This window comes from Salvelinus namaycush, chromosome 36, assembly GCF_016432855.1.
Source record: "Salvelinus namaycush isolate Seneca chromosome 36, SaNama_1.0, whole genome shotgun sequence".
Lineage (NCBI taxonomy): Eukaryota > Metazoa > Chordata > Actinopteri > Salmoniformes > Salmonidae > Salvelinus > Salvelinus namaycush.
In genome coordinates this window covers 23,200,657-23,226,123 of record NC_052342.1, presented here as the reverse complement: position 1 = coordinate 23,226,123, position 25,467 = coordinate 23,200,657, and the positions used below count along the sequence as shown (strand labels likewise).

The 25,467-nt window shown below is 38.2% G+C and overlaps 1 protein-coding gene across 1 annotated transcript; it reads right to left on the bottom strand.

Moving 5' to 3' along the window:
* Window positions 1-7,439: 7,439 nt before the first annotated feature.
* Window positions 7,440-18,491, bottom strand: LOC120030495. Its single transcript, XM_038975903.1, has 13 exons — window positions 18,364-18,491; window positions 15,867-16,029; window positions 12,200-13,162; window positions 11,783-11,862; window positions 11,005-11,343; window positions 10,573-10,860; window positions 9,842-9,961; window positions 9,616-9,642; window positions 9,397-9,432; window positions 9,248-9,295; window positions 9,126-9,152; window positions 8,522-8,548; window positions 7,440-8,233 (listed from the first exon to the last, which is right to left on the bottom strand). Exons 3-13 carry the CDS (start codon window positions 12,463-12,465, stop codon window positions 7,440-7,442), a joined length of 2,052 nt encoding a protein of 683 aa, XP_038831831.1. The 5' UTR covers window positions 12,466-13,162; window positions 15,867-16,029; window positions 18,364-18,491.
* Window positions 18,492-25,467: the final 6,976 nt, after the last annotated feature.

Sequence of the window (25,467 nt, the reverse complement as noted above, 5' to 3'; positions counted from 1 at the left end):
CGGAAGCTTGAAGGCATAATTTTTGCTATAATAATGCACTTTTTCAGCATAACTTTTCAATATCTCCGATTTGTATTTAATTAAATGATTTGTTAAATGTGAAGACGGTATTTGGTTAAACATTTATTACGTTTGTATGGCCTGACCTGTTTTAACGTTTACTGCTGGAGAAACCTCTAGAGGGAGCCTCTGAACCTTCGAGCCTCAAAGTCCAATTGTGGTTAAACACTACTCTCATTCTTAAAAGAAGCTCTGGGGAGAATATAACGTTGATTTCATATCTGAAACGTCCACTCCGTTATTGCACCGTACTCTGTTATCTGCGTTCAGGTAAGAGGTTCTAGTGAATTAATTATTTTCTAAACGCGTGTCTTTATTGCGAAATAATGTGATATGTAACGTACATGCAATAATGCTTTCAAATGTCTTGATGGTTTAATTGTATATTACTCTGGTTCATAATGAACCACAAAACCTAGCTACATATCGTATGAACAAATACATACATATAATGTATTGTACATCATAGAAGTACTGCAGTGCTTAATTTGTAAATCGGGAGGTGCTGCGACAAAAAGTGAGGAGTTCTGAGGTACCGGACCGTATGAGAAAAAAATCACCTTTATAATAAAGCATTGCATATCGTCGCATTTCCGTAGTGGCATAAAGCAGTAGAGTAGAGGCAGAAGTTGCACACATGGGGAACATTTTTTTGTAGCCTAAGATCCGGGAAAATGTTGGCCTTGTAAAAACGCATTTCATGCAGTTCTATGTAATTTTACATGACTGGAGACTTTGGCAGAATCTTTTTTAATACCGCACAAATGATCAAAATGGCAGGCTACTTTGACACTGACAAACTGAGAATCTGAGGTCAATATAAACGACCTTGTCTTGAATCCATCCATAGCCTACACCTAGGTTAAATAAAGGTTCAATTAAAAAATTAAAAAATAGGTGTTTGTAGACACATATTGTATGCTACAATATGAGGATATTATAGTCCTAAGAATGCTTTCCAGTTTCACTGACTTACCCAATGATGAACAAAAGCTTATCTCCCTATCTCTCTCTTTTGTAAAAAATATTTTGAAGTTCATTAAATATTTTGGTGGCCTACAGCATAGACCTTCTCGTGGTGTAGTGGGCTATTTTGAATGATTTCATTTACTTCTGAACAGCCAGAAGTAATTATATAACTATGGCAAATGTATTTAAATTTATCAGGTGTGCTGCAGTTCCCCCAGAAACATTCGCGCAGCTATGATTCTATACGGAAATAAATGATGAAGTGCAGTGCTGGAGAGATGAGAGTTGTAGGCTCATGTCTACCAGAACAAAGAGGGAGAGAGCTCATAGAAAGTTAATCTCACTCTAGTTATGTGAGAGATAGATTACTGGCGCGCTTCTCACACGGCCACGCATTGGTTTTAAACATAGGTTACAATGTTGCGCAAACCATAAACCCGGGCCGGCCCAACCCAAATCAACTCATATAATATTAGGCCAGGGCTGAAAATCTACTTTTTCACATGACGTTTTTTTGTGGAGAAAGGAAAATTAACGTAGAGGTAACTCGAATGAACTTCGATCGCTTTTATTTGAATTTTTACATTGCAAAAAGTGAAAATTATTTTTCATGCCACGATAGGTACTGGATCCGGGCAAATATGTTCCGGAACAAAACAGTCCAAAACGGACAGTCGAGAATAGCCTACAGTCGGGATCCTCTTCCGACAGGATCCGGCTCTAATTAAGCACTGAAGTACTGGCACAAAAGTGTATCTAAGTAAACTTGTTGACAAAGATTTTGTTGAAAGAGTATTTGCAAAATAAAGGTATGCTATTTTACAACATTATTTTAATCATCTTGATGCATGCAGAGATTACAGGTCATGGTTTTATGTTCCCTGGCAGGTGCATCATGGGACCTTTGATCCAGCAAATCTGTTTGGTAACATTCCTTATCTTTTTTGACTGTTCTTCTGCTTCAGGTAATAAGTTAATAGTAACGTCTTGGGAAGGGCTATGAGGGCAGACTAAGTCATTCACCCTGGTACCACATGTCTAAATGTTGGTTGTCATTGTCCATTTGAACCATAAAGCTACATAAAAATACAACATATCAGGTCCCCCTCCACTTATTTTAATCAACAGCTGAGAGATGATTTATTTTCCAACAAAGAGGACACATATTTAAATGTTGAGTTCAAGACCTAATTCTGATTCACCATTGCAGTTACAGATGGAACAGAGACTGAGAGGCAATCAACTTCCGGGTCAACCTGTGTACTGTATGGTTTGGATTGCACTGTGTGGTTTGCTGGATGTGTTACATTTGGGTCTATTACTTTCCTGGGACTGGGTTTCGTGGTATGGCATAAGTGCTGTGGAGGTAAAGCTTCATTAATTATACTTTATTACTTTTTAAAACAATAGAATTAAAACTTAAATCGGGGAATTCCACCACTATACTTATTAACATAATATTCATTATCTCCAGCATCTCTAGACTATGAGGTTATGAAGTAGTGGAAATCCCCTTTAAACCCTCCATACATTATTTTATCTTACTCTCTTACTGTTATACAGGTTTTTCTCAGAATAATGCCAAAACAAAGCAGAAGAGAAACTAGCAATAACTTTCATTAAGCCAATAATAAACTGTTTATAATTAGTGTACGTAGAAATGTGAATAAATGTGTATGCCAACATGTATAAACAGTTACTAAAACAGCTGTATCGTTAGATCCGTGGCGGGTATTTTTGTCCCGCATAAAGATTTGAATAGCAGAGAAGTAGACGAAGATGTCACACCCTCTAACTTTTCTGTCTAAGTTGTTGGAAAAGTGGTCAAAGTAGCTGATTTGAGTCAAAAGTCAAAATGTCACAATGGGGCCTTTAGAACTTTGAAGAAATGCCATGAAAGTGTACGGAGGACAAAAAGAAGGACACAAAGCTTGAAATGGAGCTGACAGCTTTTTAAAAAATCTACTTTGCAGAGATAAAACAAGCAGACAATCATAATATTAGTAAAAAATATAAAATTCTTAGTTTATCTTAAAAAGGTTACTTAATAAGAGGTTTTAAAATGAGGGTCTCTTTTACTCAAAATTCCATGACATACAGAAAGGAATTGTTGGCAGAATACATTTCAATTACATGTTTTATCATTTAGCAGATGCAAGTCAAAAGCAGCTGAGAAGATTACACGTCGTTGAAGGTGAGTGACCAATTTTGAACGTATGGCTAAATGTTACGTTGCTTCTGTAGCCCTTTCCTGCAGTCAAATTACCAAATTGCGCTCTACTGGCCTCATGGGTGGGATGTTATTCATATCTTTTTTATAATTTCATAATTAGTAAACATTTATAAAAAAATGGAAATCTGATGTTTCTCTTTCAACGGGTTTAGTTATATTTTAGTCTTCTGTGATGTATATAAAGTGTAATATTGGAATGAAAACCCCCAAAAATCTGCCATTGTCACGTCCTGACCATAGTTCTTATGTGTTTTGCTTGTTTAGTGTTGGTCAGGACGTGAGCTGGGTGGGAATTCTATGTTGTGTGTCTAGTTTGTCTGTTTCTATGTTCAGCCTAATATGGTTCTCAATCAGAGGCAGCTGTCTATCGTTGTCCCTGATTGAGAATCATATATAGGTGGCTTGTTTTGTGTTGGGGATTTGTGGGTGGTTGTTTCCTGTCTCTGTGTTTTCTCTGCACCAGCTAGGACTGTATCGGTTTGCCACATTTTGTTATTTTGTTATTGTTAAGTGTTCACTGTTTATCTTTATTAAATATGTTGAGCACCAAATACGCTGCGTCTTGGTCCGATCCCTGCTACACCTCCTCTTCAGACGAAGAGGAGGAAGGCTGCCGTTACAGCCATGGTACAGGTCTTCTTCTCCTTATTCCTATACAGTATGTGTTATTTCATAGTTTTGATGTCTTCACTAATAGACTACAATGTAGAAAGTAGTAAAATAAAGAAAAACCCTTGAATGAGTAGGTGTGTTCAAACTTTTGACTGGTACTGTATATTTTCAGTTTGGTCACATGGATATACTGCCATTACAGATACAAAAATCTCTCCCCATACCAAGACGCCTAAGGCAGTTTCAATGAACGGTGAGGCTAAATGAAGGTTACTTAACCATGCAGATATCAATAGGAAATAATCATTTTGTCACAGGACACTTCAATTAAGAACATCTTGGATTTGCTGCGGCCTTGGGATTGATAGGGTTAACAAATCACAGTACTTAATAAGACTGAAACATGTTAAACATGTCTGTTTCCTTTTATTTTCCAGAGGCACGCTCATTTGAAGGTAATCAGCTTTAATCATATTCTTTCTATATCTAAATATACAACCCTGCTGTGAAAAAGTATTTCCTCATTCTGAATTTCTCTATTTTTGCAAATTATTTGCACTGAAAATTATCAGATATTCTAACAAAATGATGTGGTGCACAATAGAAATGAATGGTAAATCATTTATTTTGTCATTTTGGAGTCACTTGTTTTACAAATAAGAATCAAATATGCATCGAAATATTTCTACATTAATGTGGATGCTACCATGATTAGGGAAAATCCTGAATGAATTGTTAATAATGATGAGTAAGAAAGTTACAGAGGGTCAAAGATCATACCTCCAAGACATGCTAACCTTACCTGTTATTGGTAATGATGAGAGGTTAGCATGTGGAAAGACATTTTAAGCTGCCATGCACTTATTAGTCCCATGTTGAGACAGCTTAGTAGCAATCTGTATCTAATCTAACTTGCTCTTTAAGAGTGAAAGTTTTAAGAGTGCAGTTTTTATTTTTATTTTCAAATCATCACTGAATGTCTGGTAAATGTGATTATTTCATGAAAATAACTGTGTGTATAAATGTATATACATGTATTTCCCTGACACTCATTTTGCCAAATAACTGTGTGTATATATGTATATACATGTATTTCCCTGATACTAATTTTGCCAAATAAATGCTCAGTCTGATGATGATACAAATGTAAATATATTTACATAAACAGCGTTGATTGGTGGATAGGATCATCTAGACTCAGAGCCTACCTCACTAGCCCCTTCAAAGTGAGAGGATACATTATGCAAATTAAAGATGATAATAAGAATCAGATCAGATTGTGATGTCATGCTGTGGGACAAAAACTCCATCCTACCTAAACTGGCTGAAATTCCAGGCTCTTACACAGAAGGGCATTATCATAATTTCCGCAACTTCAGTCTTATTTTGACTTCATAGTGTGAAAATATCATTAACAAAACAGGAGAATCACATTTTTGACTGCACTGCCCCTTCAACATATGTTTGAATAAGAAAACACTGGATTAAGGCCTACTATATGGCCAGTAAGACATACTCAGGGCCTTATTAGCTACTTATATACACACTTATGAACCACAAATCGGTTGCTAATATGTGTACCTTAAAATGAAGTCTTACCAAATATGACATAATTGGTTGTCTCTTTTTTTGTTATTATCAGTGGATGTTGTTCTAGATGGAAAAACAGCTCACTCTCAGCTGAAGATATCAGACAATGGAAAAGTTGTGGAGTGGGTGACACAAAAAGGAGAACCACAGACAGAGATTGACAAGAATGACATTGACAAGCATTTTGACGAAGACCCCTACGTGTTGGGCAGTATGGTCCGTGCTATGAGGGCCTACTGGGAGGTATGTGTAAAGGAGAACAAGGACTGGGTACTTGGTGTTACCAGGGCAACAGCTAACAGGAAAGGACAGTTGGTTCTCAGCCCTGACAATGGCTTCTGGGTAGTCAGGATCTCCAATGGCGAAAACCTTAAAACATTCATGGGTGATGATGTCCTTAAAGAAAGAATTCCACACCGAGTGGGTATCTATGTGGATTATCAGGAAAGGAAAGTGACTTTCTACAATGCAGAAGACAGCTCACTCATCTACTCATTTACCAACGGACCAAGTTATGAGGATGATGTCCGCCCACTTTTCTCACCCTGGAAGTATGAAAAACAGCCTATCACAATTTTGTCCATTGAAACTAAATACTGGAAATAATGTAAAACATGAAAGGATCTCCTCTACATCTGTCAGTAGGATACTTTATTGTGATAGAAAGCTTAACTTAGCTGAGTGGTCTTACAGTAAAAATGGTCAATATACAATTAATGAATGGGAATAATTATCACTTCAGTAATATTTAGGCATGTGCTTGAAATTGTTGAAAATGTATGACACTTTTTGGTTATTATAGAAATGGGTTTCTTTCTCAAATGTACTTTATATTCTTTAACTTTGTTGAATGTACAACAGCTATTTCAGTTGTATGTTTCTCAAACCACACGGATATTAGAAGAGAAATCATGCATAATGCATAGGTAATGTTATACCTCCTTTCATACACATTTACTGTACACTGTATTGATTTGTGAAGAATGAAATATTGCTTTTAAGACTTGGATGTGTATCAGTTCATGTCTTGGGATCATGAGGATCAATCAGTTTATCCCAGCTCTTACATAATGTATAGACTGGGAAGGTTTGTAATCAGCCATTGGTAAGCACAACTCTGCATTAGAGGCCTTCGTCTTTACAATGTCAAGAATACTATTCTGGGACCTCATTAATAAAATGTTTGCACCCACAGATTTGATTGTAAATTGTGCTTATAACAAAATCTACAGGAACATGTGATTTATAAATCGTGAACTTGAAATTAAAATATGGAATTTATTTAAATTCTGCATGACATTTTGGGATTTATAAATTAAACATGTTTTTTTTGTGACGCACACACATTTTAATAAATGTAAAAACAAATAATACTTAGCAAATGAGGCCTCTGGGCCTTTAAACAAATATCCGCTAACATACAAGTACTTTTCATGACGCATTTTTATTAAAATGCCTTTTATTATTGTCACAAAACTGTTTACATTTTTACAGATTTTGTAAAAATGTGAGTGAAAAGCTTTTTTTAAACAGAATATTACAAAACTACACATAATTACAGTGAGTGAGTCAATTATTCTATACTGTCATACATATTGTAATTAAAAACAACTAAGACTTTACATTTTAATAGATTAACACTGAGTGTACAAAACATTAGGAACACCTGCTCTTTCCATGACATAGACTGACCAGGTGAATCCAGGTGAAGCTATAATCCCTTATTGATGACACCTGTTAAACCAGTTTAGATGAAAGAGGGAGAAAAGGCTTAAAAATCCTTCTTTAGCCTAAGACAATTGAGACATGGATTGTGTATGTGTTCCATTCAGATGGTGAATGGGCAAGACAAAAGATGAAGGTGTCTTTGACATTTTAGGATTTACATTTTCATCTTAAATTTAAGTGTATATAATAAGCTTTGGGATCTAAATACCTTTCTATTCAATGACTTTGTCATCTTCCGTTATTTACACTAACAGTTCTCAGAGGTTGAGGGTTTGTCTCTTTGTACGACAGGTGAGATTTTGAGTTCCTCTTTACAATCAATCAAAGGACCAAAGAACGGATAGAGTTTCTTAGAAAACTTGCCATAGAAGGAGTGGATGTGGCATTTCTTCTCCACATTGAAAAATGTTATCTGTCCCCCTTCATAGTCCACTAAAACTCCCAGCTTCTCAGGTTTCAGTTCAATGGGAAGGAAAGTGGGAGACTGTTCAACTGTTTTCAGTTCTCCATCTTTGTAACATATGCTCCAGAAGCCAGTGTCTGGATACATTTGGATGTTGTCTCTCTTCTCTGTGTCCTGAGCGATCCCAACACTCCACTGGCTCTTCTTCCCCAGGTCAACCTCCCAGTAATGTGTACCTTTGTCATATCCTTCCACTCCCAAGACACATTGATTATATTTAAACTTGTTTTTAGTGCATTTGCATTTTTCTTCTAAATTCTCAGTGGCCTCATCTTTGCGTACTTCCTCAGTCTTCAGAGTAACTTCTTTGTTTTGTCCTTTTTTCATCTTCCTGTTAAAGAATCCAGTTTTCTTGTCTTTATCTTTTCCTGAAATATTTAACATACTTTGTTCTGTAGGTTTTCCTCCAAACCACCCTGTGTCTTCTTCTTTGTGTTCTTCTTCAAACTTCATGCTGCTGCTTCCTTTGAAATTCTCACAATCTTTTTTTTCTTTTAATTCTCCAAATTTGAGAGATTTGTTATCATCAGATAAAGAGAGTCTGAGATGGGCAGTGTCAGGGTCGAAAGTCACATCCACTGAAAATATTTTTCTGTGTTATTTTTTTTTTCAATGTTAAAAAGAATTCCGATACGTTTCGCACAAAATAGGAATCCAAAAACATTAGTATATTTCAAAATGTTATATTTGTTCTATAATGAATTAACATGATCATTGAAAAAAGAATACAATATAATCGTATTTGTGGTCAAAATGTAATCATATGTTAAAAATGAAACATAAAATGATATAGATGTGTGTGTCTGCGCATTATATTAGTCCCAAACATCATGACACATATGAAATATAAAAGTGTTCATAATTACCTGCATGATCAACCATCAAGCTCCAAACTATGTAGGAGAAGAAGAAAAGGAATTGATGTAAGAATATATACAGTGGGGCAAAAAAGTATTTAGTCAAAATTACAGGCCTCTCTCATCTTTTTAAGTGGGAGAACTTGCACAATTGGTGGCTGACTAAATACTTTTTTGCCCCACTGTATATCACCCATGTCACACCCTGACCTAACCAAAATAATAAAGAAAACAAAGATAACTAAGGTCAGGGCGTGACACAGTGTCTTAATCCTCACAAGGTTTAGGTATTGAAACGTATTGAAAACAGGAGTGTAAATCATTTTGACATCTACCTTTTGGAATAAAAAGAGTAGTTCTTAAACAAAATCTCTTTCTCTGAGCAATTGTATTAGTATAAAATAATATAATTTTCCAATTTATTTGAACATAGAATATAGCTCAGTATTTTAATTTTTTATTTGATCCAGTCATTGTTCCACACCTTTATCAAGGGTGTCAATAATTTCATACCACACTATATATATGAAAACAAAACTGCATGGATTATATATTTAGATGACAAATCACTTGAAGTTTGTGCAGCATTAATGTGAAAGGAACCGATAGTTACCAGAGTCTGGGATTGTTTCAGTAATTCCTGTGAAAATACAACATCATGTTTCTGTATCAATTCACTTTTAATACTTGTGAAGTAAATAATGTTCCATCAACTGTAAAACACATAATACGTACCCATTAACTTATCCTTATAAGTGACTTCCTCTGTCTTTTTGATGAGCTCTGTAATATACAGTGGAGGAAAGTTGTCCTTTGGTTTAAATTAAAACAGTTTTAAATTATTCATTTTAAGGAAATACTGTATATATTGAAATATTGCATACCTTGATCCATAGCTTTTAATTTTTTATTCATATCATCTATTGTAAAAAAAAACATGAATATATTTGTGAATGAGTTCTATATACAGCATACTACTTGATATTTGAATTCCTTTTTTATAATTGCTTTTTATTAATTTATTTAGAATGATACTTGAGATGTTAGTGTTTTCAAATGTGTTACAAAACTCAGTTCCTGCATCTTCCAGTATCGGTTCTTACCCAAAGGCTTCAGTGTTTCTCGAACAACTGGAGGTGAAAATATAATATCATCATTGCACAAAGTACTTGCACAACAATATTACATGCAACAATAAAAGTATATGCAATTTAATTCCAATAACATCTGAAATGGCCTACAACAATGTTGAACCATAGAACCTACTAATAAACATGGTTGTGTATAACTATACCCTGATATCATATTTAGATAACAAGTGAGACCAACCTCGTCTCTGATGGAATAAGGAGAGCACAGATGCAGTGATACACAGCAGTCCCAGAAACACAGGAATCATAAATGCAGAGATGTACACCCTGTCAGGCAGACTGCTCATGTAGAATTCCTCTGTAACACAAGCAGGGTTAAAGGTTAGATTAGATTGCCATTGCAATAAATTAGTTCTGCAAATTGTATGAGGTTCAACATTCCACATTTTTCCAAATGTCACATAATTACACTCCAACCTAATTTTAGTCTTATATAAACCGTACCTTGAGTCGGAACTTTACACATTATTAACATGATGAACACACATCCCCTAGACCACTTGTTAAGGGCATTGGTTTACAGCAGGGATGGGCAACTTTGACGGTGGTGGGGGCCACAAAGAAACGGAACGTATCATTTCACCATAGGGTGGAGGCAAATGTTTGCAGTTTTTTATGATCAATAGGCCCCAAGCCAATCAATAATTCGACCATGCTTACTACAAGTTTAGATAGCTGGTTGCTAGACTAATTTACCAATAAATAAATAAAATAGCAGACATGGGCTAATTGAGTGACTGCTGATGCACAACCAAGTTTATAAATTTCACCTCCAGTATTCTATTATTCTAAATCTCAACAGCAAATTTAGATTTTTTGGAGGTGGTCAAATTGGTCCGCGGGCCAACAAAAGGGGGGCTGCCAGTTGTCCATTCCTGGTCTAGAGTATATTCTAGTTCCTAAACTAACCAGTCATCTGCAGTTTAGACTCCATCTTGGTTCCCTGGTACTGTGACATCACCACACATGTGACCCCCTCCAGTTGGTCCATCCTTATCCTCATGTGACTGGATATGGAGTACAGGACACCCCCCTCCTTCTGTTTGGGCCTCTCTGTCTCTGCTGAGGTGATCTCCTTCCCACTGCTGTCTGTCCACAACATGTCAGGCTCTGGGTACCAGTTCTCTGAACTGCAGCTGAGCTGGATGAACACTCTGTGGTGCTTCCTCATGGAGATCCTGGGGACACTGCCCTGCTCTGTAAAGAAACAGATGAAAGAATAGTTTACCCTATTGTAAAATCTAAAGTACTCTACATTCTGTTGATCTGCTTTGATGATTGTGCACTAGACGGGTCTGGATTAAATTGATCCTCTTACTGAATGAGTTCTTATTTACTTACGTTTAACCTGTAGAACAACAGGCAGTTCCTGAATCCAGTCCAAGTAGCTGGCTTGGCATTTGTAGCTTCCCCTTTCAGAAGCCATGACATTATTCAGCAGCAATGATATATTGCCTTTCTCCAACTCCTGAGTGAACACACTCACTCTACCCTCATAGCCTTTCCCCTCTGTTACCTTTCCACCCAAATACAGGTACAGGGGGTTAGCGAATTCTCCTTCCTTAAACCACCTGATTTCCATGTTAACAGCACTGGTTTGAGGAGACAGGTGACAGGGAAGGATGACATCATGACCAGTAGAGGTAACTACAGGGTCAGGAGGGACAACAAGCTGCATATCTGAGTGGAGAGAGGAGAAAGTGTTATCAGTCTGAAGGACACAAAGATAAGAGCGGCTCATATCGGGCAATAATGTATCAAGACATTTACACAAAGTTTCAACAAAAGTGTATATCATACTACTGTATATACCACTAATACCAAAGAAATAGACATCTACATTGTTTTATAAATCTATAAGTCTACTTAATAGTAAGCCGTGCTGAATACAACAGGATTCAAATGTTTGAGCGATTCAAAAATTTGTAAGACATTGTGCTACACAAGGAAAATCTGATTGATCTACCGTACATATAATAATATTTAGTTGTTTTTTAAAGATGCAAGGTGATTTGTAGATCTGCAATGCAGTCAATCTCGGACATATGTTTATTATATTTAAATTGTAGGTGTAGGTAAATGTTTACATGGATAAAACATTACTTGTAATCGTAATTACCTGCAACAGATGAACAGGCATTAAAGAGGATGAGGAATGTTAACAAACAGACTTGCTGGATCAAAGGTCCCATGATGCACCTGACAGGGAACATAATCCAGGTCCCATTAAACGCACAGTTCATTAATCTACAAAAACAAATATTAAGCTTTAAAAAGTCACATGATACCATTAACTTACTTGGTCTCACACATTTTTGGGGAGGATATTTAAAATTAATTGTGCATTGACATCCATGTGTGAAAACACAGCAATTCATATGCATTTGATTTCTCACAAAAAAAGCAATTCATTCTGACGACAGAAAGGGAACTGAGGAAGAAGGAAATATGGCGAAGTCAAAGTGAGGACGTTGGATAAATCACAACACTTGGGTGGAGGACGAAAATGAATCTGTCAAGACTGAGGATGAATTACCTGCGGTGGCAGGTGTGGTGAAGATGGTTGAGGTTGAGCCTCATCCCAATGATGATGAGGATGAGTTTGAGTGAGATCTTTGGAGAGAATGGATCCTTGCCTTCTGGCGGATCCATGTGGGGTGTCAGGTTGTGTGGAGAAGAGGTTGGGGACTGCTGAGTTGATGAAAGTAACTTGAGGTAGACTCGTGATGGTCTTTTTGTCCAGAGGGAGCGGGCACTCCGAAACAAGCGATTAGGGACAAGAACTCCGGAGCAGGGTGCCATTGAACGGAGTTATAACTGGGTGGCATTAAGTGTTGAGGAGCAATTGAAATGGAAGATTCCTGGTCTATTTGACACCTGCCATTTGGTGCGAAGCAGACCTGGTGGAGAGCATGCTGACAGAGAAGACTGTCTGTCCTGATGAGTTTTTTTGCGGAGTCTTTACCCGACAAAGTTAAGTTAGGATGTGTCAGTAATCCCGTGAGAGCTTTTGTCCCGAACCCATTACGTTGTTAAAGGTGTCAAGCTTATGGTCATGTTGCAGCAGTGTGTAGGAAGGAGATTCCTAGACGTGCAGGAGCGCATGAGACGAAGGAATGTATAGTTGTGTTAGCTGTGTGTTAGCTGTGAGGGTGCCCATGGTGCTGGCAGTTGGATGTGTCTGGTGAGAGAATAGCAGGTTGAGGTTGCCAGGGTCAGAGTAGTACAGAAGTTGTCATGCTGAAGGCAAGGGATACTGAGAGGATTCCGGTGAGTAGGCCAATGGACAGTGATAGGAATAATATGTGCTTCAGTGAGGTGGGTTTCTTAGCGTCCATAGCTGTGGTTGTCAAACTCTACTGCAGAAATGGAACGTTAGTTAAAGAAAGTAGAGGTTGTGGTGGCAGCTGCAGAGAAGTACTTGGGATTGCGAGGTTTTACTGCAGAAGAGTTGCAGTGGGGGTTGAGTGGTAGTGTTCCATCATCCCAGGCGGTAGGCCTAGTGTAGGATTATATAGGGTTAAATAGGGGAATAGGATTGTGGGTTTTTAATGAGTGTAGGGTTAGTTGGCATGGTAGTGTTTTTCCTGTTCCCATTTTGTATCAAAGTATAATGAATATATACTGTATACTCCAGTCTAGTTGGTGGTGGCAATGCAACATATATTGGATGCCAACCGTCGTTAATCCTCACCAAAGAAGAAGAAGCAATGTATTACAGACCAAAACAAGGATGTGGTGAATACAAAATGGTTGAATATATTAGAAGGTATAAAAAGTCCTGTTGCAACAGATGACAAGACCAGCACAGCTAAATATATTATTTCTATATCAACACAAGTGGTGTTTTTTCATCAGAAATTCTATCTTATGGGTTCCTTTATGTGTGTGTTAAATGTTACTGTTCTCAGATTTTTTATTGATAGACTTTAGATGTGTATGATTCATTTTCTTTTTTTTTCTGAATTCTCTATATCCATTGTTTAGCTGGAATGGAATTGTATCCCATATATATATTTATGACTGTGAAATTAGGTTCTCATCTAGCTATTTTAACTTCTTATGGCTGGGGGCAGTATAAACTGCCTGCTACTCAGGCCCAGAAGCTAATATATGCATATTATTAGTAGATTTGTATAGAAAACACTCTGACGTTTCTAAAACTGTTTGAATGATGTTTGTGAGTATAACAGAACTCATATGGCAGGCAAAAACCAGAGAAAAAATCCAACCATGAAGTGGGAAATCTGAGGTTTGTAGTTTTTCAACTCATTCCCTATTGAGGATACAGTGGGATATTGGTCATATTGCACTTCCTAAGGCTTCCACTAGATGTCAACAGTCTTTAGAACCTTGTTTGATGCTTCTACTGTGAAGGAGGGGGGAATGAGAGGGGAATGAGTTAGAGGTCTGGCAGAGTGCCATTAGCTGACCACGCGCGTTCACGTGAGAATTAGCTTGCTTTCCATTGCATTTCTACAGACAAAGGAATTTTCCAGTTGGAATATTATTGAAGATTTATGTTAAAAACATCCTAATGATTGATTCTATACTTCGTTTGACATGTTTCTACGGACTTTAACGGAACTTTTTGACTTTTCGTCTGCTCGTGCGTCATGAATTTGGATTACTGGGCTAAACGCGCTAACAAAAATGAGGTATTTGGACATAAATTATGAACTTTATCGAACAAATCAAACATTTATTGTGGAACTTGGATTCCTGGGAGTGCATTCTGATGAAGATCATCAAAGGTAAGTGAATATTTATAATGCTATTTCTGACTTCTGTTGACAACACAATATGGCGGATATCTGTTTGGCTTGTTTTTGTCTCTGAGCGCTGTACTCAGATAATTGCATGGTGTGCTTTTTCGGTAAAGCTTTTTTGAAATCTGACACAGCGGTTGCATTAAGGAGAAGTTTATCTAAAGTTCCATGTATAACACTTGTATCTTTGATCAACATTTATGATGAGTATTTCTGTAAATTGATGTGGCTCTCTGCAAAATCACCGGATCTTTTTGGAACAACTGAACATAACGCGCCAATGTATACTGAGATTTATATAAGAATGAACTTTATCGAACAAAACATACATGTATTGTGTAACATGAAGTCCTATGAGTGTCATCTGATGAAGATCATCAAAGGTTAGTGATTCATTTATCTCTATTTCTGCTTTAAGTGACTCCTCTCTTTGGCTGGAAAAAATGGCTGTGTTTTTCTGTGACTAGGTGCTTACCTAACATAATAATTTGTGGTGCTTTCGCGGTAAAGCCTATTTGAAATTGGACAGTGTGGTGGGATTAACAAGAAGTGCATCTTTAAAATGGTGTAAAATACTTGTGTATGTTTGAGGAATTTTAATTATGAGATTTCTGGTGTTTGAATTTGGCGCCCTGCACTTTCACTGGCTGTTGTCATATCGATCCCGTTAGCGGGATCTCAGCCCAAATTAAGATGAATGCACTTACTGTAAATTGCTCTGGATAAAATGTAAAATGTAAATGTTTTACATACCGTACAGATATCATATTACTGTATTGAATACTTTTATTTAAATAATGTCACAACTGTATAATTTGTACAGTTCATATAAAATGTTTTTTTTATTTGTTAAAATTAACTTTGTAAAACCTAGCAGTAGTACTTCATTCCCTGAGAGGGAGGCGGACATACAGTACCAGTCAAAAGTTTGGACACACCTACTCATTCAAGGGTTGTTCTTTATTTTTGACTATTTTCTACATTGTAGAATAACAGTGAAGACATCAAAACCATGAAATAAACACCTGTTAAATCATGCAGTAAGCAAAAAAGTGTTAAACAAATTAAATATACATTATTTTAAATTTGAAGTTCTTCAAAGTAGCCACCCTTTGCCTTGTTGACAGCTTTGCACACTCCCTTGAATAATTAGGTGTGTCCAATCTTTTGACTGATACTGTATAGCATTTTATAACATGATTTTTTGTCTCTCTGGAATGAAACCATCAAGTGATAGATTTTAAAGAAAAACATGTCAGTCATTGAACAACCCCAAGTCATGATTAAATAGTGAAAAAACACACCACACCAATCTCTTTCATAACTTTTTGAAACAATAAAAGTGAATTTACTAACATTCTGAAAATGGATATATAGCGTTATGGAATGAAACTCATCATATGCGTTTATAAATGAATGGATAGAAAATGTTACCTGTATGCTGCCACAGCATGTTTAAAATGGAGAGTCTGTTGAAGATAAGTCAAACTCTTTCCTTTTCTCTGTAGAGCATTATATTACAATGATTAATGTTTAACCATCAATAGACTTTGGATATCCTTGAGCAATCATTGTGTCGGGAGCTTCCAACGGTGAGCTGAAATGGAGAATCATAGAAAAAAACTACAGGTGAAATCAAATCAAATCCAACAAAAGTGTCAAATGGTTTGAAGAAACCAAGGTCCAAGCAGTCAGGTGGGTTTTAAAGTTAGAATGTCTTTATTTACTGTTCATAGACCGTAATAAACACTAACTTCTATATAACTTAACTCCCAAATATATGGTCCAGAGGCGTCCTCTGGAGGAGTCTGAAGAGTGAAGGTATGAGCAGTAATTGTTTTGTTATTTAACCTTCATTTAACTAGGCAAGTCAGTTAAAACCTTTTCTCAATAGGGAGGCGCCATTTCGACTTTGTAAAAATTCGTTCCCAAATTAAACTGCCTCCTACTCAATTCTTGCTCGTACAATATGCATATTATTATTACTATCGGATAGAAAACACTCTCTAGTTTCTAAAACCGTTTGAATTATATCTGTGAGTAAAACAGAACTCATTTTGCAGCAAATCTGAGAAATCTGAAATCGGGCACTCTGTTCCAGGGTCAGTTTATTAATTTGCATGTAATCTATGGGTCGACATGCACTGCATACGCCTTCCCCTAGATGTCAGTAAGCAGTGAGAATTGGAATGGGGTGTCTAGGTAGATCTGAGGCCGTACAAAAGCTCTTGGAACCGGGTGTGCAGTCTTTTCAACGTTCGTCATGACGCAAGACAGACCTCAGGATTGCATTCTGAAAAGCTCTCGTTATAGGCGTTAGATATATCCGGCTCTGATTTTATTCGATATAGGTGTTAAAAACATCATAATGTAGTTATTTTAAACCGAGTTATATCAATTTATATCAGTATATTGCGATTTTCTGTATTTTATTTGTGCTGCGTTATGGTGAGTGGGACACGTCTTCGCCACATGGCTAATGTTTGCTGCTAATTCCAAAGTTGAAGACGACAATCTACAACCGAGCAACGATTATTCTGGACAAAGGACAACTTGCACAAGATTCTGATGGAAGCTCATCAAATAGTAAGAACTATTTATGATGTTAATTCGTATTTCTGTTGAAAAATGTTTAACTATTATTCCGCCATTCATTTCGGTGCGGTCTCGCTTTAACGCACGCTGTATGTCGTAGTAACGTTAATTTAAAAAATCTAACACAGCGGTTGAATTAAGAACTAATGTATCTTTCATTTGCTGTCCAACCTGTATTTTTTAGTCAAGTTTATGATTAGTTATTGATTAGGTGCCTCTCCCAAGATTTCTCCCGACATTTTGTTTGCAGTTTGGCTACTATTCTCATTGTTTAACCACGATTTACACATTTTCGAACAAACCATATATGTATTGTGTAATATGATTACATTACATTTAAGTAATTTAGCAGACGCTCTTATCCAGAGCGACTTACAAATTGGAAAGTTCATACATATTCATCCTGGTCCCCCCGTGGGGAATGAACCCACAACCCTGGCGTTGCAAGCGCCATGCTCTACCAACTGAGCCAACTGAGCCACACGGGACATATGATGTTATAGGACTGTCATCTGATGAAGTTTTGAAAAGGTTAGTGAAAAATGTAATATCTTTTGCTGGTTTATTCGCTATCGCTAACGTGCATGAATCAATGCTGCTGTGTGGTTGGCTATTGTAGTAAGCTAATATAATGCTATATTGTGTTTTCGCTGTAAAACACTTAAAAATCTGAAATATTGGCTGGATTCACAAGATGTTTGTCTTTCATTTGCTGTATGCTGTGTATTTGTCATAAATGTTTTATGATGAGTATTTAGGTAATTCACGTTGGTCTCTGTAGTTATTCTAGCTGCTTTGGTGAGATTTTGTGATGGTGGCTGCAATGTAAAACTATGATTTATACCTGAAATATGCACATTTTTCGAACAAAACAAATGCTATACAATAAATATGTTATCAGACTGTCATCTGATGAAGTTGTTTCTTGGTTAGTGACTATTTATATCTTTATTTGGTCGAATTTGTGATAGCTACCTATGCAGTAAAAAAATGGTGGAGAAAAAAAAGTTGGGTCTTTTGCTATCGTGGTTAGCTAATAGAAATACATATTGTGTCTTCCCTGTAAAACATTTTAAAAGTCAGAAATGATGGCTGGATTCACAAGATGTGTATCTTTCATCTGGTGTCTTGGACTTGTGATTTCATGATATTTAGATGCTAGTATTTACTTGTGGCGCTATGCTAGGCTATGCTAGTCAGCTTTTTTACTGATGAGGGTGCTCCCGGATCCGGGATGAGTACCAAGTAAAAGTTAAGAACAAATTCTTATTTACAACAACGGCCTAGGAACAGTGGGTTAACTGCCTTGTTCAGGGGCAAAACAACAGATTTGTACCTTGTCAGCTCAGGGATTCGATCCAGCAACCTTTCAGTTACAAGCCCAACTCTCTAACCACTAGGCAACCTGCCGGCCCAATCATGACTAAACAGATCTTCAAAACACTATTTTGCATAGTGCCACTGTAACGTAGGTACTTTATAAGTAATAGCGGGGAGGAGGTGGTCAAAGGGCTAAGTAGTTGGCTCCATGAACTACCCTTGTGTAATGAACATTCATATTGCAACGTACAGCCTAACCTATGGACCGTGCACCCATGAAATGAAGTATCAGCCTACTCAGTGACACTCACAGAACACAACTGTGTAGAGTTTACACAAATATTAGCATCTTAGCTCTTATTGCAGGACTTTGACTGTGGGAAATCAGCTCACTCTGAAGCCTATTATGCTTATTCAACATACATCTTGGACTGTACAGCCTAAACTAGAGATTGTGCACTCATTACATGGGGTATCAATATTTCAGTGACACTCAGAGAACACAATGAACATTCATATTGTAGTCTGGCATCCCAGACATCTCATACTGTACTCATATTCTAGAAAGAACGGTCAAGAGGCTCCCTCTGGAGGCTGATTCAGTCTAAAGACTAAGTCACACATTAACCCTGATATTTGGCATTAGTCAAGTAGTTCAGTGTGAATGAGCTCACTGAGGTTGATTCTTGTTGACACTTTTTTAATATTAGATTCTAGTCTCAGTAGGTAGCACCAGGGTTGTGGTTTCAAGTCCGCATTCAAACACAAAAGTGTACAAAATATGATAAGACAAGATTACAGAAAATGACTGGTAATGATCATGTTAGTCATACCGTTAATAAGTAACTTCTGAGTAATATTCCTTGTCTCTAACCAAGGGCAACTGAGTTACATCTGTATACTCATTTCAAATCCCATGTCTATTCTACATCAAGAAAATAAGTGTTTTTCAGCAGGCAATCTTATGAGGTGGTGTTGATGGGGAGAGCCTGTGATATAATAGACAACAAAATACAATGTGCCTCTTGGCTATAAAGGACTAATATTTTTGCTAATGCACTTCACAACCAAAATGACTCTACTAGCTCTAAATGCTTGGCTGGGAAATTTGCCTACTAGTTTATCAAGCCAGGTATTTTTTAATACAACTTTTCAAATATACACTGCTCAAAAAAATAAAGGGAACACTAAAATAACACATCCTAGATCTGAATGAATGAACTATACTTATTAAATACTTTTTTCTTTACATAGTTGAATGTGCTGACAACAAAATCACACAAAAATTATCAATGGAAATCAAATGTATCAACCCATGGAGGTCTGGATTTGGAGTCACACTCAAAATTAAAGTGGAAAACCACACTACAGGCATTTCCAACTTTGATGTAATGTCCTTAAAACAAGTCAAAATGAGGCTCAGTAGTGTGTGTGGCCTCCACGTGCCTGTACGACCTCCCTACAGCGCCTGGGCATACTCCTATTGAGGTGGCGGATGGTCTCCTGAGGGATCTCCTCCCAGACCTGGACTAAAGCATCCGCCAACTCCTGGCAGTCTGTGGTGCAACGTGGCGTTGGTGGATGGAGCGAGACATGATGTCCCAGATGTGCTCAATTGGATTCAGGTCTGGGGAACGGGCGGGCCAGTCCATAGCATCAATGCCTTCCTCTTGCAGGAACTGCTGACACACTCCAGCCACATGAGGTCGAGCATTGTCTTGCATTAGGAGGAACCCAGGGCCAACCGCACCAGCATATGGTCTCACAAGGGGTCTGAGGATCTCATCTCTGTACCTAATGGCAGTCAGGCTACCTCTGGCGAGCACATGGAGGGCTGTGCGGCCCCCCAAAGAAATGCCAACCCACACCATGACTGACCCAACGCCAAACCGGACATGCTGGAGGATGTTGCAGGCAGCAGAACGTTCTCCACGGTGTCTCCAGACTGTCACGTCTGTCACATGTGCTCAGTGTGAACCTGCTTTCATCTGTGAAGAGCACAGGGGGCCAGTGGCGAATTTGCCAATCTTGGTGTTCTCTGGCAAATGCCAAACGTCCTGCACGGTGTTGGGCTGTAAGTACAACCTCCACCTGTGGACGTCGGGCCCTCATACCACCCTCATGGAGTCTGTTTCTGACCGTTTGAGCAGACACATGCACATTTGTGGCCTGCTGGAGGTCATTTTGCAGGGCTCTGGCAGTGCTCCTCCTTGCACAAAGGCGGAGGTAGCGGTCCTGCTGCTGGGTTGTTGCCCTCCTACGGCCTCCTCCACGTCTCCTGATGTACTGGCCTGTCTCCTGGTATTGCCTCCATGCTCTGGACACTACGCTGACAGACACAGCAAACCTTCTTGCCACAGCTCGCATTGATGTGCCATCCTGGATGAGCTGCACTACCTGAGCCACTTGTGTGGGTTGTAGACTACGTCTCATGCTACCACTAGAGTGAAAGCACCGCCAGCATTCAAAAGTGACCAGAACATCAGCCAGGAAGCATAGGAACTGAGAAGTGGTCTGTGGTCACCACCTGCAGAAAAACTCCTTTATTGGGGGTGTCTTGCTAATTACCTATAATTTCCACCTGTTGTCTATTCCATTTGCACAACAGCATGTGAAATGTATTGTCAATCAGTGTTGCTTCCTAAGTGGACAGTTTGATTTCACAGAAGTGTGATTGACTTGGAGTTACATTGTGTTGTGTAAGTGTTCCCTTTATTTTTTTGAGCAGTGTATATAACCAGATGCATAACCAGCAGTTTATGGTCTAGCTACCGGTATACTCAGCAACACTGCACTGGGGACCAACGAACTACAACCACCTATTCCATATGATAGTCTTTCAGCAGGGCATGCAAACCATAGATGGTCAATCCATATGGGGATTCAGTCCCAAATGGTTGTGATCTTTGAAATGCTTTGAGGGCGAAGAAACAACAAAGCCCCATTCATTGAAGGGAAGCAACGTGGTCAGAGGTGCAAAATAAGAGCTAAGACAATAATAATTCTGTAAACTCTACATACGTGTGTTCTCTGAGTGTCACTGAAATGTTGATACCCCATGTCATGGGTGCACAATCTCTAGCTTAGGCTATACAGTCCAAGATGTATGTTGAATACACATAATAGGCTTCATAGTGAGATGATTTCACACAGTCAAAGTCCTGCAATAAGAGCTAAGATGCTAATATAACCTCTACAAGGTTGTGTTCTGTGAGTGTCACTGAGTAGGCTGATACTCCATTTCATGGGTGCACGGTCCATAGGTTAGGATGTACAGTATAATGCAATTCTAAATGCTATTACATTCACAGTTTGAAATGAACTAATTCTTGCATTTTGTTTAATTTATATAACACCCCGATCTTGGTAATCATTATCTAGTTCAAATATGGCACGATTCCACTATATGTATCCGTTTGAATTACTTTCAATGGGGGACTTTAATTTTGAAAGCGAACCACAAATTCCAATATTGTGGCTAGTCCTTGTTGTATCTAGCTTCACACAGGTGTGCACGGCAGAGATGTTGACAAATCTCCAACACATGGCACAGTTGTTAATTTGGCACTGTTGATCAGCACACATTTGGATTAAAATGTCAAGTCGACAGGAGAAGGAGCGTAGCGGAATGTGTTATGTATGTTAAAATCTGGTGAGCTTGTCTAATGATAGAGTAGCAACCCGTATCATCGGCATATTCAACAGCGTTTAAGAAATATATTACCTTCAACACTGTTATCTTGTGATCAAGCAATCAATGTTTTGTGATTATTGGTTTTGTAAAAATGTTAGCTAACGTGTTAGCAATTAGCATGTTTAACATTTCAGTGGAAATACTACCACCAGCAGATTTTTGATAAGCGGTTTAGCAAATAAAATGTCCTGTATTATTGGCCACCTAACTGTTTTGTTCAATTCCAAGATTTATCCGTTTTATTTTGATCAGAAAATATTGACCAACTTAGTATCCGAAGTGTTTACTAGATAGTTGACTAGTTGACTAGCCTTCCGATAAGACAAAAAATTACTTGTGTGAAATCCGCTAGCTGCATTTCGGAGATAAAAAGTTTGATTTTAAATGATGTGTGGTCTGTCGCACAGTCAATTTTTTTAATATACAGCGTGTCCCACAAAATGTATAACTTTTTTGAAAACTCTCAAAACCTAACTTACATAAATTGCAATGAAAATCGGTGGTCAGCTAGCTAGAAGGATGTCTATAGTCGCAAAACTTACCGTTTAAATATTGAACTCGAGGTGATAAACTGCCTCTGCGGAAGAACCGGCACCCAAACTTTTATCGACCGGAAACATGACCTTGACGTCCAGCAGATCTACAATTGCCTCTAACCTCTATAAAGTTAGGGGGTGTCCGATGTTGGGGGAAAATGAGCTAGCAAGAATGCATTTACACACTGCAGTCAGTACACAACAGAACAATGTGCTTTGTTTATTTGTAACGTTAGCTAATGTGAACGCTGCGTGTAACACATCCGGTGTCAGGATAAATAAAAAGCAAGGTCTGCTAACTTTCTTTAATTATGTTTAATTACCGCAAACAATGAATGGCAAATTCAATTTTCGTATAAACGGGTTCGCTGTATCACCGCGCAGGATGAACAGGGAACTGGCAAGAAGTACGTAAACACCTGTTCTTATACCGTGATAACGTAGTTTCAACGCGTCTGTTAGCCTATCACAGTAGAGGCTGGGCTTGGTTTAGACTTTGCCCCCCTTTGCTGGCCCTTTGTCCAAGCCCCTTGGCGCGTTCCTTTGTCCACATCTGGTTGCTGGGTAGATTAGCTCCGTCTTGGGTCTGTCGATTCTACACTAAAACAGTTCCTAATATGGTATTGTCCAGTATTCTAAACTCTTGGTTGGTCTAGAGAGCTGCACCCCTCCCCTCTCCAGACCGTCCACAGCTTTTATGGCCTGTGTTGGTTCAGTCATTACACCTACACACACACCCCCCTCTGTATAGTTTGTGTATGTGGGTAACAAAACAATATTCCTCTTCAACCAATATGCTAACAGGCTATTATGCATAAACATAAATCCTAACACTAGCAATTTGTTTTCTCAGCAGTTTGAGATGTGTCATACCGTAGCTTGGACTATGGAGTAGCTAGCTAGATAGTGTTGCAAAATACCATTGTATGCATTGTAAGGTGACAATTTGCCCAAAGTTTGATGTTGGTTTTGAACTGATTTACATTAGCTAGCTAGCAATGCTTAGTAGGGCTGGCATTTGGAATTGAGCTAGCTATCAATAGCTTGCTTCTGTGTTGAGGTCAGCTGTTGTTTTTTGGCTATAGCAAATGGCTGAAGTAATTTGTGTAAAAACCATCCATAATCAAATATAGCTACCTTTGTTTGCCTGTTCGTTAGCTAGAGGTGTGGTTAAGGTTAAGGTTATTGAACCCCCAAATACCAAGATTGGAGGACCTTCCACTGGCGACGAAGTGTTTACTCTGGTTGTTTTGAGTTTCGTATATCAAGAACGCTGCCGACGCCTGATATTAATAAACCGGTTTAACCCTTCACTTGGACTGGTGCTGTGTGATTGTATGTATAAACCCTGTCTTACAAAGATCTTGGCGCCGAAACCTCCACAATAGCTATACTGATTTATTCATGACTTTATAAGTATAGCTTCAGCAGTGCAGTGTATGACCTAATTTGCCCCAAAAGTGCTTTGTGAGTTAACAGCAATTGATGTGTGACTTCAGAGATGGCCAGCGTAACTATTTTGGGTGGGTGTTAAATTGTTTGTTGACTTGCTCCTGTGTGAATAAGAGGCCTGTCAGCAAAAATCTACATTACACAGGCCTACACAGAGGGTTCAGGATGTATACACTTATGCTTTGTAATGCCAGTAAGGGTTTTAATTTCATACAAAAAGTAGTCACTCATTGGTTATATATATGCAATTGATTCAAATATTTTCATCAATGTGTAACAAAGTAAAAAGAAAGACTAAATACTTATCTGATTGAATTGGCAATTTGCTAACACCATACTAACCCTAACCCAACCTAGGGCGGTGACCGTATTACCGCAACACCGGCAGTCACAAGTCATGAAGGCAGTCAACTTCCATGTGACCGTTTAGTCAAGTTAATTAGGCTTCTCCAAGTTCTGATGCTTTCTGCTGGTAATTAGTAGTCTACCAAACTTGCCAGTTGCCTGGTACTAAGCACTCTATTGTCCATCTAATCACTCTGACATCAATGCAAATGTATTCAAAACTAATCAAACACTTCATGCAAGTCCATGAGCTCATGTTGCACAACATTTCTATAGGCTATGCAATTGCGCAAGAAAGGATGTGCTCTATAAAAAAGAGGAGGATTACATCAGCTTTCTATAGGCTAGGCCTACTATATTTATTTCTCAACTTTCTGTTACAGTTTCTGTTTTATTTTGAGTGTGTTTCCTTGGGTTACTGCTGGAGGGCACCCGTACCTTGTTTCTAGTTTCCAGGTTACCCTGATTGTTTCTCACTGGCTTCACCTGTGTTTGATTGCCCCCTCTGGTTGCCTGGTTGCCTGGCTATTTAGGTTCCTCTGTTCACCTGGTTGCCTGGCTATTTAGGTTCCTCTGTTCACCTGGTTGCCTGGCTATTTAGGTTCCTCTGTTCACCTGGTTACCTGGATATTTAGGTTCCTCTGTTGGCCTGGATCCTTGCTTAGGTCTTATGTTTAGTCCACTCTTGTGTGGTTGCTTTGTTTCTGTTAAGACTTTTAGTAAAGATCTGGATTTACCCTTACCTCTGCTTGCTGTGTTTCTCTGCGACTGGGTTCGAGTTCGTACAAGCATCATTGTAACACCTTCCTAATATTAAGCACGTTGCTTATATTTATAACAGGAGTATAGCCTACCTGACTGGAATGAAAATGAACCATGGGAAAAGCCTCCTCCATTTGCTCTTTAAGTGCATAGATGACATGTTTTCACCCTGCCCCTGTTTTAATACAGGTGCATGATAGTGGTGCGTTCTCAATCAAAACAAATGTCATACAAGTATTATTTAGTATATGTAAAGATTAAATCAAGAATAGTCTGATGGGTGACAATATTAGCCTATTATATATTATCACTTGAGAATGATGCCCAGCAT